Genomic DNA, 17,010 nt, shown 5'->3' with positions numbered 1-17,010 from the left:
GCACATGGGCAGGAGAAACGGATGTCACCAATATACACTAAATGGGGTACCGCTAGGGAAAAGTGATATGGAGAAAGACCTGGGGGCACTAGTGGACTGTAGATTTAACTGGAGCAACCAATGCCAGTCAGCTGCTGCAAAAGCTAATAAAGTCTTGGGGTGCATTAAAAGAGGTATAGAGGCGAGGGACAAGAACCTTATTCTCCCATTATATAAGGCACTTGTCAGGCCTCACATGGAATACTGTGTACAGTTCTGGACATCGGTGCTCAGGAAGAATGTTGCAGCGCTTGGAGGCGTTCAAAGAAGGGCAACTAAACTAATACATGGAATGACGGGACTGGAATACCCAGAGAGGCATCAAAACTGGGATTATTTACCCAGGAAAAAAGACGGCTAAGGGGCGATCAAATAACTATGTATAAATACATGAGGGGACAATACAAGGATCTCTTCCATGATCTGTTTATACCCAGGACTGCAACGGTAACAAGAGGGCATCCACTACGTCTAGAGGAAAGCAGGTTTCATCACCAACACAGAAGGGGGTTCTTTACTGTAAGAGCAGTGAGACTGTGGAACTCTCTGCCTGAGGACGTGGTGATGGCAAAATCCATTGAGGAGTTTAAGAATAGATGACTTTCTAGAGGGGAAGGATATTACAGGATATAGACATTAGGTGACCAGTCGGGTTATCTCAAATTTGCCCTCCTCTGGACAAACAAGAGGGATATAAAAACAGGCTGAACTAGATGGACATTGTTTTCATTCAGCCTAACATACTATGTAACTATGTAACAGTCGAACCAATAGTAACAGTGACCCTAATAGTGGCCTCAGTAGTAATTGTATCCCCCATAGTGGAGCCAATAGTAATAGTGACTACGACAGCGGCCCCAGTAGTAATAGTGACCCCCATAGCGGCCCGAGTAGTAATAATGTCCCCCACTGTGGACCCAATAGTAATAGTGACCCCAATACTGGCCCCAGTAGTAATAGTGACCACTATAGTGGCCGCAGTAGTAATAGTGACCCCCACAGTGGCCCTCAGTAGTAATAGCGACCTCCATAGTGGCCCTAGTAGTAACAAGGACCCCCGCAGTAGCCCCCAGTTGTAATAGTGACCTCCATAGTGGCCCCAGTTGTAATAGTGACCCCTATAGTGGTTTCAGTAGTAATAGTGACCCCCATAAGGAGCCCAGTAGTAATAGTGACCCCCCCACAGTGGCCCCAGTAGTAATAGTGACCACTATAGTGGCCGCAGTAGTAATAGTGACCCCCACATTGGCCCCAATAGTAATAGTGACCTCTATAGTGGCCGCAGTAGTAATATTATCCCCCATAGTGAACCCAATATTAATAGTGACACCAATAGTGGTCCTAGTAGTAATAGTGACCTCTATAATGGCCCCAGTAGTAATAATGACCCCCATAGTGGCCCCAGTAGTAATAGTGCCCCCCATAGTGGGCCCAGTAGTAATAGTGACCTTTATAATGGCCCCAGTAGTAATAATGACTCCCATAGTAGCCCTAGTAGTAATAGTGTCCCCCATAGTGGTCCTAGTAGTAATAGTGACCTCTATAATGGCCCCAGTAGTAAAAATGACCCCCATAGTGGCCCCAGTAGTAATAGTGCCCCCCATAGTGGGCCCAGTAGTAATAGTGACCTCTATAATGGCCCCAGTAGTAATAATGACCCCCATAGTAGCCCCAGTAGTAATAGTGTCCCCCATAGTGGTCCTAGTAGTAATAGTGACCTCTATAATGGCCCCAGTAGTAATAATGACCCCCATATTGGCCCCAGTAGTAATAGTATCCCCCATAGTGGGCCCAGTGGTAATAGTGACTCCCACAATGGCCTGAGTAGTAATAGTTACCTCCATAGTTGCCGCAGTAGTAGTTGTGACCCCCATATTGTCCCTAGTAGTAATACTATCCCCCATAGTAGACCCAATAGTAATAGTGACCTCCATAGTGGCTCCAGTAGTATTAGTGACCGCCATAGTGGCCCCAGTAGTAATAGTGACACTCACAGTGGCCCCAATATTAATAGTGACCACTATAGTGGCCCCAGTAGTAATAGTGACCCCCATAGTTGCCCCAGTAGTAATAGTGACCCCCCACAGTGGTCCCAGGAGTAATAGTGACCCCCATAGTTGCCGCAGTAGTAGTTGTGACCGCCATAGTGTCCCCCCAGTAGTAATAGTGACCCCCACATTGGCCCCAATAGTAATAGTGACCCCCACGTTAGCACCAATTGTAATAATGAGCTCCCTAGTGGACCCAATATTAATAGTGACCCCCATAGTTACCGCAGTAGTAGTTGCCCCCCCCATATTGTCCCTAGTAGTAATACTAACCCCCACAGTAGCCCCAATAGTAATAGTGACCTCCATAGTGGCTCCAGTAGTAGCAGTGACCGCCATAGTGGCCCCAGTAGTAATAGTGTCCCCCATAGTGGTCCTAGTAGTAATAGTGACCTCTATAATGGCCCCAGTAGTAATAATGACCCCCATATTGGCCCCAGTAGTAATAGTATTCCCCATAGTGGGCCCAGTGGTAATAGTGACTCCCACAATGGCCTGAGTAGTAATAGTTACCTCCATAGTTGCCGCAGTAGTAGTTGTGACCCCCATATTGTCCCTAGTAGTAATACTATCCCCCATAGTAGACCCAATAGTAATAGTGACCTCCATAGTGGCTCCAGTAGTATTAGTGACCGCCATAGTGGCCCCAGTAGTAATAGTGACACTCACAGTGGCCCCAATATTACTAGTGACCACTATAGTGGCCCCAGTAGTAATAGTGACCCCCATAGTTGCCCCAGTAGTAATAGTGACCCCCCACAGTGGTCCCAGGAGTAATAGTGACCCCCACGTTAGCACCAATTGTAATAATGAGCTCCCTAGTGGACCCAATATTAATAGTGACCCCCATAGTTACCGCAGTAGTAGTTGTCCACCCCATATTGTCCCTAGTAGTAATATTAACCCCAGTAGCCCCAATAGTAATAGTGACCTCCATAGTGGCTCCAGTAGTAGCAGTGACCGCCATAGTGGCCCCAGCAGTAATAGTGACACTCATAGTGGCCATAGTAGTAATAGTGACCTCTATAGTGGTTCCAGTAGTAATAGTGACCCCCATAAGGAGCCCAGTAGTAATAGTGAACCCCCCACAGTGGCCCCAGTAGTAATAGTGACCACTATAGTGGCCACAGTAGTAATAGTGACCCCCACATTGGCCCCAGTAGTAATAGTGACCACTATAGTGGCCCCAGTAGTAATAGCGACCCCCATAGTGGCCCCAGTAGTAATAGTGACCCCCATAGTGACCACAGTAGTAATAGTGACCCCCCCCCCACAGTGGTTCCAGGAGTAATAGTGACCCCCATAGTTGCCGCAGTAGTAGTTGTGACCCCCATATTCTCCCTAGTAGTAATACTGTCCCCCATAGTAATAGTGACCCCCATAGTGGCCCCAGTAGTAATAGTAACCCCACATAGTGGCCCCCCAATAGTAATAGTGATCCCCACATTGGCCTCAATAGTAATAGTGACCTCCATAGTGGCCCCCCAGTAATAATAGTGACCCCCACATTAGCCCCAATTGTAATAGTGACCTCCCTAGTGGACCCAATATTACGGTAATAGTGACCCCCATAGTGGCCCCAGTAGTAATAGTAACCCCACATAGTGGCCCCCCAATAGTAATAGTGATCCCCACATTAGCCCCAATTGTAATAGTGACCTCCATAGTGGCCCCCCAGTAATAATAGTGACCCCCACATTAGCCCCAATTGTAATAGTGACCTCCCTAGTGGACCCAATATTAATAGTGACCCCCATAGTTACCACAGTAGTAGTTGTGACCCCCATATTGTCCCTAGTAGTAATGCCATCCCCCGTAGTAGACTCGATAGTAATAGTGACCTCCATAGTGGCCCCAGTAGTAATAGTGACCTCCATAGTGCAAGGGGGTGGGGTGCTCACAGACCGAGTACAGCAGCGGCGGTCTCCTCACCGGAGCCACAGACAAATTTAGTGAAATACTTGTGAGGTTGCTACCCGGCCGGCTCGGGGTCGATAATTAATTTTTAATGGCCATTAATATGGTTGGCTCCATAACAAAATGACTGGTTGGGTGACAAGTTTCAGTCATGGTCGCCTGATGGTAGAGGAGCCCGACTGAAACTGATGTTAGTACACAATTCGCACATAAAGCAGCAAGATAAAATTCGCTCCATCAAACACTGGACGCTTCACCGAGCTATATACGTGAAAGCTGGCTCACGTTCGGGTTTTGTTTCTATGTCATCCACGGTTTTATATAAAGTTTTACTTTGTTGTTAAAAAAATTAGTCCACGTCATTGCCAAGACTCCTGAGGTACGCATGCGTGTTGACGTCAGACTTCTAGGCGGTGCTGCGCCTGCGTCTTTGGCCACTGGCTAAGGCGGGGCAGCGCATGCGCGTTCCCTCAGCCTAGACGGGAACTGTTGTGGTGCGCGTCCCCGAGTGTCCGCGCAGCCGCCTCCGCCGCCGTGTCGTGCCGTCTCTGTCTGTGTGTGCGGGGGGAGATGGATGACGGGCGTTCGCCCCATTAACGTACAAAGTGCCAGCAGTCATAAGCCGGGCGTGTGTAGCGCTGTGTGTAGACTGGGGCCGCCCCCCGCTCCCGGTGCCCCGCGCCCGCCGCCGGGTGACTGTCGTCGGCTCCTCTCGCGTCCGCACCCCACTCACACACGGCATTGATGGTAATGTATGCAAGGAAACAAGCGAGACTCAGTGATGGGTAATGAGCCTCTTCCTCTTCTCCGCCTCCTCTCGCCGCCGCCATTTTCGCGGCCCCCCGTCCTGTGACGGCGGCGACCGGAGCCCCTCCCCCTCCTCCGCTCGCCATAACGGCCTCTCTCTCTTCTCTCTTTCAGCTGTCACGACCGAAGGGACTCCCAACCCTACCAGGTATCTACGGCGCAGCTACTCCAGGCAGGCTGCGGCCTGCGCACTAGGCCCGAGCCTCGGGGGGACATGTATGTGCGGGGGCTCCGCCGCGGCCAGCCTCGGTGCCAACACTGCTGCCCCTGTGACATCTCCACTAGGCAGCCGAAGGCGTTAAGTGGTGGCAGGACAAGTCTGTGGGGGGTGCGGCGGGCACAAGGAGTTTGAGGCTCAGGGGCTATAGTGGGCACAGGGGGTGTAGTGGGCACAAGAAGTCTAAGGTGCAGGGGGTTTAGTGGGCAGGGCAAGTCTGGGGGGCGTGCAACGTGTACAGGGAGTCTGGGGCTCAGGGGCTATAGTGGGCACGACAAGTCTGTGGCGGGTGCAGCCGGCACCAGGAGTCTGGGGCATAGGGGGTGTAGCAGGCAAAAAGAGTCTGGGGTGCAGGGAGTATAGCAGACATGATAAGTCTGGGAGGCGTAGCGGGCACAAGAAGTCTGGGGTGCAGGCAGTATAGCAGGCACAAATAGGTGCAGGGGGTATAGCAGACATGAGAAGTCTGGGGGGGGGGGTGCAGCTGGCACAAGCAGTCTGGGGTACGGGGTATAGTGGGCACAAAGAGTCTGGAGGGTGTAGCGGGCACAAGGAGTCTGGCACGGGGTGTAGTCGGCACAAGGAATCTGTGACTCGGGGTGTGGAGCGGGCATAACAAGTCTGTCACGGGGGTTGTAGTGTGTATGAATCTTCGGGAGATGTAGCTGGCACGACGCGTTTTTTTAGGGTGTGGGGGTTGTAGCGGGCACGAGTCTTTGGGGGATGTAGTGGGCACGACAAGTCTGGGGTGCGGGGGATGTAAGCGTGAATGACAAATCTGTGGGGCGCGGGGGGTGTAAGCAGGCACAACAAGTCTGCGGAGTGCAGGGGTTGTAGCTGGCACAGATAGGTGCAGGGTTATAGCATGCACAACAAGTCTATAGGGTGCAGGGGGTATAGCAGGCATGACAAGTCTTGAGTGTGGGTGATGTAGCAGACACAAGGAGTCTGAAGGGCTTAGTGGGCACGAGGAGTTGGGCGCAGGGTGTTAGCGGGCATGAGGCATTTGGGTGCAGGTGGTGTAGCGGGCACAAGGAGTCTGGGGCGCATAAGGTGTAGCGGGCACAAGGATTCTGAAGGGTGTAGGGGGTGTAGTGGACACGAGGAGTAGGGGGTGTAGCGGTCACAACAAGCTTGTGGGGCGTAGCGAGTGCAGGGTGTGTAGTGGGCACGAGGAGTTGGGTGTAGCTGGCGCAAATAGGTGCAGGGGGTTTAGCGGGCACGAGGAGTCCGAGGCGCAAGGGTATAGTAGGTGCAGGGGGTTTAGCGGGCACGAGGAGTCCGAGGCGCAAGGGTATAGTAGGTGCAGGGGGTTTAGCGGGCACGAGGAGTCCGAGGCGCAAGGGTATAGTAGGTGCAGGGGGTTTAGCGGGCACGAGGAGTCCGAGGCGCAAGGGTATAGTAGGTGCAGGGGGTTTAGCGGGCACGAGGAGTCCGAGGCGCAAGGGTATAGTAGGTGCTGGGGGTTTAGCGGGCACGAGGAGTCGTAGGTGCAGGGGCTTTAGCGGGCACGAGGAGTCCGAGGCGCAAGGGTATAGTAGGTGCTGGGGGTTTAGCGGGCACAATAAGCAGGGCGGGTGTAGCGGGAATGAGGATTGTGTGAGGTGCAGTGGGTGTAGCGGGCACAACAAGTCTGAGGAGGTTTAGCGGCCACGAGGAGCCTGTGGGGCGTAGCGGGTGTGGGCGAAGGTGTGTGTGGTGGGCATAGGGAGTCTGGGGGGTTGTAGCGGGTGCAGGAATCTTAGCAGGCTGCCATGCGGCTCTACAAGTTACCTGGCGCGCGCGTTATTCTGCGGTGCGTTACAAGGCCGCCCCCGCAGTAATAATACTCATCTGTATTTGTATAGCGCCAACTTATTCTGCAGCTCTTCTGTAGTAGAAGCCGCTACGCTTACAGATTTGTATGGTGGCTGTTGCTGTCCTGCACGTTCTGACTGTCCGTCTGGCCCCGGAGGTCTCTTCGTCGGTGGTTACCCAGTCCGTTGGCACTTCTGCAGGTCATCGTAGTGTATGGTAGCGTCTGTCTGTGCATGGAGGGTGACGGCCGACAGTACGATGTGGTACCCACCTGTGATATCTACCTGCAGGTGCGGTGGAGCACTAGTGTACGGCAGTGACGTGTTGTGTGACAGTACCATGTGGTGGCCATGCCTGTGACATCTACCTGCAGGAGCTGTACTGCACAGGTGTGACCACAGCTTACTGTCGGCCGTCACCCTACACGCACACATCATTAGATACTACCCTGCACTAGTGCTGTACAACGACCTCTACCTGCAGGAGTTTTGTAGCACTAGTGCATGTAAGGTGATGTGGTCACACCTCTGCTATACAGCTCCTGCAGGTAAACATAGTCGTGCGCTAGTACACGGCAGCATCTGGTGACATGTAGGGGGGGCGGCTGAAAGCATGATGTGACGTCTGCCTGCAGGAGGTGTATAGCACAGGTGTGAACATAGCATCATGCTGTCAGCCCACATAAATGGATCGTGCGCTAGTGCTGCCCAATGAGATCCACCTGCAGGACCTGTTGTGGATCGTGCAGCACCAGTGCCTGGTAGCATCCAATGTGTGCATGAAGGGTGACAGCTGACAGTACGATGTGGTGGTCACACCTGTGTGCTGCAGGTAGACGTCATGCCTTAAGACGTCTGTGTGATCTGTGCATGTTGTGTGACAGCTGACAGTACGATGTGGTGGTCACACCTGTGACATCTACCTGCAGGGACTGTACTGCACAGGTGTGAGCGCTGCATCGTACTGTCAGCTGCCACCCTACCTGCAGAGCTCACACACATCACTAGTGCTACACAATGGCATCAAACAGCAGGCGCCGGACAGCACTAGCACTAGTACATGTAGCGTGTGATGTTTTGTTCCCTCCTGTGCTGTACAGCTCCTGCAGGTAAGGTCTTCGTGTGGCACACAGTGGTGTCTTCTGACATGTCCCTGATGTGTCCATGTATGCTGACTGCTGATGGTGTGATGCGATTTTGGCTCCTGCAGGTAGATGTCCTCTTGTAGCGCTAGCATCGAACACATGTAAGATGACTGATTCAGTGTTCACACCTGTGACATCTACCTGCAGGGACTGTATAGCACAGGTATGATCACCGCATGCCGCTGTCACCCTACACGCATACGTGATGAGACACTATCGTGCACTAGTGCTACCCGATGACCTCTTCCTGTGGCAGTTGTATAGCATTGTGCAGCACTAGTGCGAGGGAGCGCTCCATGACTTGGGCAGTGAGAGCTGACTGTTCACACCTGTGCTGTGCGGCTCTCACTTGTAGGTGTCGTTGGGTAGCACTAGTGCACGGTAGTGTTGTCACACCTGTAGGGTGACGGTGGGATGCTCTGCAGTTCAGTTCTCACCAGCTGTCGTGGATTGGGCGCATGATGGCAACAAACAGCGATTGTAATCAATGGCGTCTGTCGTGATTCTGTTATACCGTCTCGAAGCTTACTGAAAGAAGTGCACAACCTGCAGCCTGAATGTCGTAGGTGAACAGAACCTGAAGCTCCATGTCTGTGGGCTCAGTCGACCCGCTGTAACGAGCACTGGTTGATAAACGTACATTCTTCATTATGATCGGCTTTTAGGGACAAATCTCTGTAGACCGGTCGCTGGTTGGCCGCACGTCTCGCCGTTCTCACAGGGAGATGGTCGGCTAACGAGCCCTTTTGTGCTCACATAAATCGGCAGACCAACTGGCTAGTGAGCGTTTGTGCATTTGGACAGGATGCCTATAAGGAACGTTTGTGCCCAGTGATCAGCTGTTGGCTGACTAATTGTTATCAGAGATGTGGACGAATAGAAGAACTTCTGCAGAGCGTTTCGCCGCGTGGAGATGTTCTCCTAGTATAGAGGAAATCTAGTATTACATGCAGCGTGGATGGAATATGTAGATGGGCAGTCTGATCGCTGTTTATAAAGTAAGTGTGTGTGTGTGTATATATATATCTATCATGCTATGGGGAAGTGATTTTTTAAAAATTTTTTCATGCACAAGAGCGGAAACCAATTGCGGTTTCTACTCGCAAAGGAAAAATCGCATCATGCTCCATTTTCCTGTGGTGTCTGCATTGAAGTCAATGGAAAGCGTCAGACCCCGCAGCCCGTCCGCAATTAAGATTGCGGATTCCGCAGGAGAAGTAGGAGTTTAAAAAAAAAAAAGCAAAAAACAACAATCTGTACTGCACATGTCCGACGGCGAGCCGTGCGGACCACCCGCAGTACAGACGAAGATTAAAGAAAGCACGAACATGTGGGCATCGCTTCTGCCACAGCTGGATTCTGCTGCGGGATTCCACATGCGGGATCCGGCTCTAGCGTGGGCAGGCGGCCTAAAGGGGATCTGCCTGCCCTTTTGAGCACCCGTGCGTTAGGGGGTACAACCCATTTAAATGAGTTGTATGAGATGTTGTAATTTTCTTTCTATCAAATATATGTTCCCCCGGTAAGACCATAACAAACATACATAAACTCCCCGCTATCTCCTGTGATACCGCTCTGCGCTCACCCCCTTGATGTCATGTTTATAAGCTGCAACAGTTGGCTTACAGAATGTCAGAGGCTGCTGCAGCCAATGATAGAGCCCAGAGCTCGATCGCTGACCTGTCATTGGCTGCAGCCTGTAAACAGTGGTGCGGGAGCGGGGAGGGAGGATATGTTCTTGTAAGAGAAACATAAATGTTTTTGTTTTCCCAAAACTGGCAACCCCTTTATATCGGCTTGTATTTTAACTGTAGCTTATAGATGAGTCTGCAGAGTTGTCTGGATGCTACGTCATGCTGAGACTTGTAGTTCTGTTGTACCACATGCATGGACCATAAATATTAAAATCTCAACCCATGGAGAACATCCATATATTAAGGATGCGCCATCAGCTCTTCTAGTAAAGGGCCACTCCGGGGATTTGGGGAAAAAAATAAATCATTCATGATGCAGCCATCCCCCCAGTGTATATGTCGGCAGTGTTACCTCGGTTAGTTATTTCTATCGGAGTCTCCCAGCCTCTTTCTTCTCAGATGGTCATGTGATCTCAGATCTACTTGGTTATGGATTCATTTTTTAGTCAATCTGATGTTACACGGATCTGCCGCCCGCACAGAAATGTCACTAGTGACGCGCTGGCTCTGCTCTGCACATTGGCCGGCACATAGCACAGCGGGGAGATGCCGGTAGCAGGTGAGCCGCAGTGGTCACTGCAGGGGCACGGTGCGCATCCCACTGCTAGAGTTCTCGCAGCAGGATCCGACCCGGACGTCTGCAGGAGGCCCTACTGTGATGACCGGTCCGTGTGGAGACAATGGTCACTGCTGATCTCTACCTCTCATAAGAGGTTTATATCCAATCTTCCTGCTACTCCCAAATTTTTCTTTTTATGTTCGGTCACCTGAAATCTTACACCACTATGTCAGCCATATTTGCACAGGCGAGTGGAATATCGGTCTGAGAAACTCGGACCGCTACCGCACTCTTAAATCTGCGATTTCTATGAGTCGTGTGCATTTTTGCAAGAAAATAGCATTACGATGCGTGTGATTTTTAAATTTTTTTCCATGTGCATGAAACGCATTTCAATAAGAAAAAATGTGAACTCTTATGTGTATGTGAGTGCAATGTGTTTTGTTTTTTTTAAATGTAGCCCATAGTGAATAATTGGCAAGCTATCTGTGAGATCGCCCGCATGTAGGAGTTGCTTCAGTTTCTTTGTCTTGCAGCATCGCTGTGAGAGGGGAAAAAAAAAACTCCTGGAAACAATGGGTTAATACATTGACCAAGTCTTGTGCGTCGCGCAGATACACAGTTGCGGTTTTCTCACTCGTGTAAATAAGCCCTTAGTCTGTTGGATGACGTGGCAGCGTGCTCTGCCAGGTACAGACAGGTGGAGGCTCGCACTTCTGCTGTCTGCAGTACTTCAATCTGTAAAGCTGGGAATAGGCGAGGAACGTGCAAATCGGCTCTGCTGTAACTCTTTGGTAAGACTTTCGGCCATGAACCCTTCTTGTTTGTGTGCTCTTCCTCGATGACTTTGGTCTTTTGAACCCCATTGTGTAGTGCAGCTCAGCAGTAAGGTGTAAGAGCTCCCACCTACTGGCATTTTATTCTGAAAACACTCGCCTCGTGACGCAAGAAAAACGCTGTGATATTGCCAGTGTTTTCAATGGGACCAGCGGCAGCAGCGCTAGCCCATTGAAAACAGTGGGTTGTGGCAACCCTCGCAGTTTGATTTCAGGGAAGGGCTTGAAATATAAGCCCTTCCCTGAAAATCATCATAAGCTTGTTAAAAAAACAAACAAAAAGTTAGTGCTCAGCCAATTACAGCCAGCGCTTAGCTATTCATTCATGAGTTAGCTGAGCACTCAGCCAATCAGCACAGCCCTTTCAGGAGGCGGGGATTTTTAAATCTCTGACTGCTGAAAGTGCTGGACAGCAGTGCAGGGGAGCCAGCCGGAGGACGCGTCTGAGCGGCAGAGAGGTGAGTAAAAAAATTTATTTATTTTTTTTAAACCAGCTTATGATTTTCAGGGAAGGGCTTATATTTCAAGCCCTCCCCATAAATCATGCTGCGGGGGTTGTGAAAAACCACTGCTTTCAATGGGAGCGGCAGCAGTGCCGACCCCATTGAAAGCAATCGGATAGCATACTGGACTTATGTCACAGCTGTGCCACAAGTCTGCGGTTTTCTCCCTATGTTTTCAATGGGGCTAGTGCTGCTGCTTCGGGCGCCATTGAAAACACTGGTGATATCACAGAGTTTTTGTTGCGCTGTGAGAGAGAATAAAACGCCAGTGGGTGTGAGCCCTAAGTTACTTGGCAAGTTTGTTTAGGGAACTTCTACTGAAAGCCTGTTCCAGTCATCGGAGTTGGGTTGAGTGGCGAGCCGCTCAGCCGCAGGCCTTTTCGGTACAAATATGTTAATATGCTGTGAAGTAGCCGCGGTAATTAAACTATCAATTCTGTCTGTAGGAAGCTTTGCGCTGAAACTGCAACCTCTTAGGGAATGCGCCTTTTTATTCTTTTTCGACTTTTGGTTTTTCATCCACATTATTAAAAAATCGTAACTCCTATTTTTCTGTGGTCTGAGGGCTTGTTTAGGCCGAGTTGTATTGTTTTATGGCGCTATTTAATGTACTGAAAATCTTTAAAAAAATTCTAAGCAGTAATATGGGGACAATAACATAATTTCGTGGGGGGGAATCTGGTTTTGTGTACTAAAACCTAAAATATCTGGATAAATAAGATTTTCACCCACCATAATTTTTTATTCTGGACCTCCTGAATTTTCTATTGTTACCATTTTGGAGTACATGCAACTTTTTGATCCCCTTTTTTTTTTTAAAGTCAATTTTTTTTCTTTGATATGCAGTGACCAAAAAAAGTGTAATTCTGCAATTAGTATTTTATTTTTCACCATGCAGGATAAATAGTGAGTTACTCTGATAGATCTGACTTTTACGGATGCTGCAGCACCAAATTATGTGGTTTTTGGTGGGTTGTTTTTTACATTTTTTTTAAGCAGAACTTCAAAAAAAATTTTTTTCTCTTGTCCACATAGATTGCTGATGCAATACTAGTATTTCATAGTATTCTATTATTTTGTGTTGTGACAAACAGTCTGTTAAGGATCGCCACAGGTATGGCTTGGTAGGCAATTGTCCACGACAGCTCTGGGGGCCTTTAGAAGGTCCTCGGCTGCCATGACAACTGAAGGCATAAAGGGAGAACAGCTGTTAGTCTGCATGCTGTGGGTGGGGAGAAGCCTGCACAGCCTGGCTGAGTGATTCTGAGCTCAGCTCCAGGTCAACCTGGGGACAGGCTCCCTTTAATGAAAGTATGCCCCATAATCCACTGGTGCCAGTAGGCAGGCGCTTTGAAAACCTCATGTGGAGGTGGAGTATGTATATGAGCTGCAGCTTGTACTAGTCCGGCCCGTCTTCTCTCGGTCCTCTGCTTACAAGCTTGGGGGACGGCCCGGACCACTACGAGTTGCAAGACTCCCTGTTGGATGGATTGCAGCTGACCTGCATGCAGTTACACGCCGCCTGTAAACGCTGATATTTCCCTTCTGCCTACACGTTCAGGGCAAAGTGGGTCAGGATTGCGGATGTGTACAAAGCGCCTGCTGACCAGTGGTTTATGGGGCGCATTCTCATGACAGACTAACTCTAAAAACTGGCTGGAGAAATCTCAGGACCCAAGTTGTCATTGCAAGAGTAAAAAAAAAAAATGTTGTAGCCTTTATTACTATTTATTTAGTTTTTTAAAATTTATTTACTCTTCTGAGTATTCTGTTTGGTGACCCGCAATACCTTCAAGGCAACTTCTAAGATCTGCACTATATAATCCAACAGGATATCAGAGGGGTTGTCCAGGACTAGAACGATGAATGACCTATCCTCAGGTCTTCAGTAGTTGATCAGCAGCGGTCGGCTCTACAGGATACCCAGGCCTATTGTCAATGCAGGTAGCACTCTTAGCACTGCAGTTGGATTCAGCCGTGCCGTGCCTGCGGTACCAAAACCGGCTGCTGTGATACAGACAGCGAGCCCAGGGATCATGAGCGACAGACCCCGGCTGATCAACTACTGATGACCTATCCTGAGAATAGTTCATCAATAGTAAAAGTCCCGAACAACCTCTTTAATGTTAGAACATGCTGCGGTTTACAGTGGTCTCCCAGCTGTTGTAAACTTACCACTCCCAGCATGCCCCACTGCTTTATTGCATTGACCATTTGATTTATAGGCTCTTTAATTCTGATTTAATTCAGCTTGCACTGGGTATATTTAGGTGAGCTGTAAATATTCAATAATGTATGTATTACGCCTCATGCCCACGTCCGTGACAGACTCTGGTAGTGGAATATCGCAGCGGAGAAACCCTCATACTCACCTTCCAGATCCGCCGCTTTATTCCCGCCCCCGAGCCAGCTTGCATGCGCATGACGCGCCAGCAGTGCGGGATGACGCGGTGGGCAGGGATGTGTATTCACGCGATACTTCCGTTGTGCGTATTCCTGCGGCAATTGGAGCATGCCACGGTTTCTTTCACGCTGCAGAATTCCACAGCGTGAACATTGAGCTATTACGTTCATTAGAACCTAATAGCTGCGGCATAACGCCGCGGATTTCCGTTGTGTAAAACGCGCCAGAAATCGGTCTGTGTGCATTAGCCCTCAACAGTGTTTGGTTTTGTTCACAAAATCCATAATATATAATTAAAGGGGTTGTCCCGCGCCGAAAGGTTTTTTTTTTTTTTTTTTTTTTTTTTACCACCCCCGCCCCCCCGTTCGGCGCGAGACAACCCCGATGTAGGGGTTAAAAAAGCACACCGGGTAGTACTTACCCGAATCCCAGCGGTCCGGCGTCTTCATACTCACCTGCTGAAGATGGCCGCCGGGATCCTGTCTCTCTGTGGACCGCAGGGCTTCTGTGCGGTCCATTGCCGATTCCAGCCTCCTGATTGGCTGGAATCGGCACGTGACGGGGCGGAGCTACACGGAGTCGGCATTCTGCACGAGCGGCCCCATTGAAGACAGCAGAAGACCCGGACTGCGCAAGCGCGGCTAATTTGGCCATTAGAGGCCGAAAATTAGTCGGCACCATGGAGAGGAGGACGCCAGCAACGGAGCAGGTAAGTATAAAACTTTTGATAACTTCTGTATGGCTCATAATTAATGCACAATGTACATTACAAAGTGCATTAATATGGCCATACAGAAGTGTATAGACCCACTTGCTGCCGCGGGACAACCCCTTTAAGTGTATCATTTATTTAGTTTTTTGTAAAATTGGGCACCTGCTAGTCGGAGTGGAGGGGGATCCATTATGATCACCGATTCAAACTGACTGATAATGCATATAGAGAACCAACCCTGAGTTGTGAATTCCTCCTCCCCACCACATTATTTTAGGATCAGACGACTTGGCAAAAGAGAAGCCTTTGTCCATCCTAATCAGCCCATTTGACTCCATATCCATATCTGTCTAATGTTTAAAATTTTAAATTCTTCTGAAGTTTACTTTTTTTTTTTCCCTCCAGACTCTTAAATACTCAAAGGGTCACCCAAGCAGCGGTGATCACCGTCATGACAAGATGCGAGATTCTGCAGATCCGTCTCCCCCAAATAAAATGCGCAGATCAGATAGCCCTGAAAAATACGCTGACAGTGTTGGACACGGCAAGGCCAAAAGTGTGCACATCCACCGGGTGCGGGAGAGGGATGGAGGTAAGTCACAAATGTTCTAGATCCATTTGTACGGCAGCAGGTCATTGTGTATTTACCTGAAATTTTTGGGCAGAAGTTACTGATCTGATAGTGTTGAATAAAATGAGAATGCCTGGTCTAGGTGAGAATCTGTGAGCGACTGGCTCAGTGATTGGCAGCAGAGGGTCCATGCTTCAGCTTTGTTTTTTCATCCAAAAATTGAAAACAGATGGAACTTTCCCATTGGCTTTCCATTATTTTAAAATCCCATTGACATCAATGGGGAAATAAAACGCATCCGTTTTTTTTCTGTCTTGTTTCAGTTTCTTAACTTCAGAAATGGAGCAGAGAGACTGAAACCCTGAACTAAACCCTAACGCAGGTGTGAAAGCAGCCTAACTAACACGAGAGGACAGGATATGGGTACATACAGGACAATATATGGGTACATACAGATCTGTGTATGGTTGTAAATGGATCTACATCAGCTGGGCAGAAAAGTGGCAAATGAGGTTCTGCATATGGGCAGAGGAAATCCATGTCACCATTACACACTAAATAAGATACCCCTGGGGAACACTGACATGGGAAAGGACTTAGAGAAGTGGAGCAACCAGAGTCAGACAGCTGCTGCTGAGGCAAATAGGATCATGGGGGGCAGCAATAGAAATCTAGGGGCACCTGATGAGAACATTCTTCTTCTTCTTTACAAGTCACTGGTCAGACAATACATGGAATATTGTGGACAGTTTTGGGCACAGGTACTCAAGGAGGACATTTCAGAGCTTGAGCGGGTACAAAGGGGGCAACTAAAATAAAGAGACTATTCTTGGCATGCAAAACAATTGCCATGAAGTGGATGGCAGTGGAGTCGCCCACCTAAATAAAATGGAAAAAGTTAAAATAATGCAATAATCCCCTACGACAAAGTTGTATAAGCACAGGGATTGCCCAGATAAATTCAACAAAATTTGGGGTCTATTTCTGGATTCACATTCAGCGTTACGCACTGACTGAGGAATTTTATGCTTTCCCTGATCTTCGTCTATAGATCCTCCTCGCTGGGAGACAGACGCACACAAGCCTGAAGGTTGTGGGGTGTCTTATAAAAAGTGTATTCATGTTTTCAAACTTATTCTATGCAGAAAAGTCATATAGTATTGTTATGGTTAATTTGTTATTAGAGCGCCCCCTTATAGTAATAACTATGTATAGATATATCGGGGGTCAGTACAGAGAGAGATCTCTCCATCTATTTATACCCAGAACTGTAACAAGGGGGCGCTCTAATAACTATATATAGATATATTACGGGTCAGTACAGAGATCTCTCTCATCATCTAATATACCCAAGACTGTAACAAGGGGGCGCTCTAATAACTATGTATAGAAATATCAGGGGGTCAGTACAGAGATCTCTCCCATCAGCTAATATACCCAGGACTGTAACAAGGGGGTGCTCTAATAACTATGTGTAATATATTTGGGGACAATACAGATATCCCTCCCAGCATCTATTATACCCAGGACTGTGACAAGGCGGCGCTCTCTACGTCCAGAAGAAAGAAGGTTTTATCACCAACATAGAAGGGGGTTCTTTACTGTAAGAGCAGTGAGACTGTGAAACTCTCAGCCTGAGGTTGTGGTGATGGTGAACTCACTAACAGAGTACAGGAGGGGCCTGAAGTGTAGTCATATTACATGTTATATCACTGATTACTTCAGGAGGGTCGGTGATCTGGGATAATTCTGACTGCTGGAG

General features: G+C 48.9%; 1 protein-coding gene across 3 annotated transcripts in view; it reads left to right on the top strand.

Annotated features, from left to right (window-relative positions):
• Positions 1-4,464: 4,464 nt before the first annotated feature.
• Positions 4,465-17,010, top strand: part of WAC (WW domain containing adaptor with coiled-coil) — a 69,811-nt gene continuing 57,265 nt past the window's right edge. Inside the window, exons 1-3 of one of the 3 annotated variants that reach the window (XM_066585087.1) lie at positions 4,465-4,789; positions 4,926-4,959; positions 15,083-15,269. In XM_066585087.1, the coding sequence (XP_066441184.1) occupies positions 4,749-4,789; positions 4,926-4,959; positions 15,083-15,269 (262 nt within the window). In that variant the 5' untranslated portion in view covers positions 4,465-4,748. The remainder of the gene's footprint in view (positions 4,790-4,925; positions 4,960-15,082; positions 15,270-17,010) is intronic. The other 2 variants (XM_066585086.1, XM_066585089.1) reach the window with 2 other exon arrangements.

The sequence above is a fragment of the Eleutherodactylus coqui genome, chromosome 12 (genome assembly GCF_035609145.1).
Source record: "Eleutherodactylus coqui strain aEleCoq1 chromosome 12, aEleCoq1.hap1, whole genome shotgun sequence".
In the NCBI taxonomy this organism is placed as follows: Eukaryota; Metazoa; Chordata; class Amphibia; order Anura; family Eleutherodactylidae; genus Eleutherodactylus; species Eleutherodactylus coqui.
The sequence above is the reverse complement of the archived record's forward strand: the minus strand, read 5'-3'. Positions and strand labels throughout refer to the sequence as shown.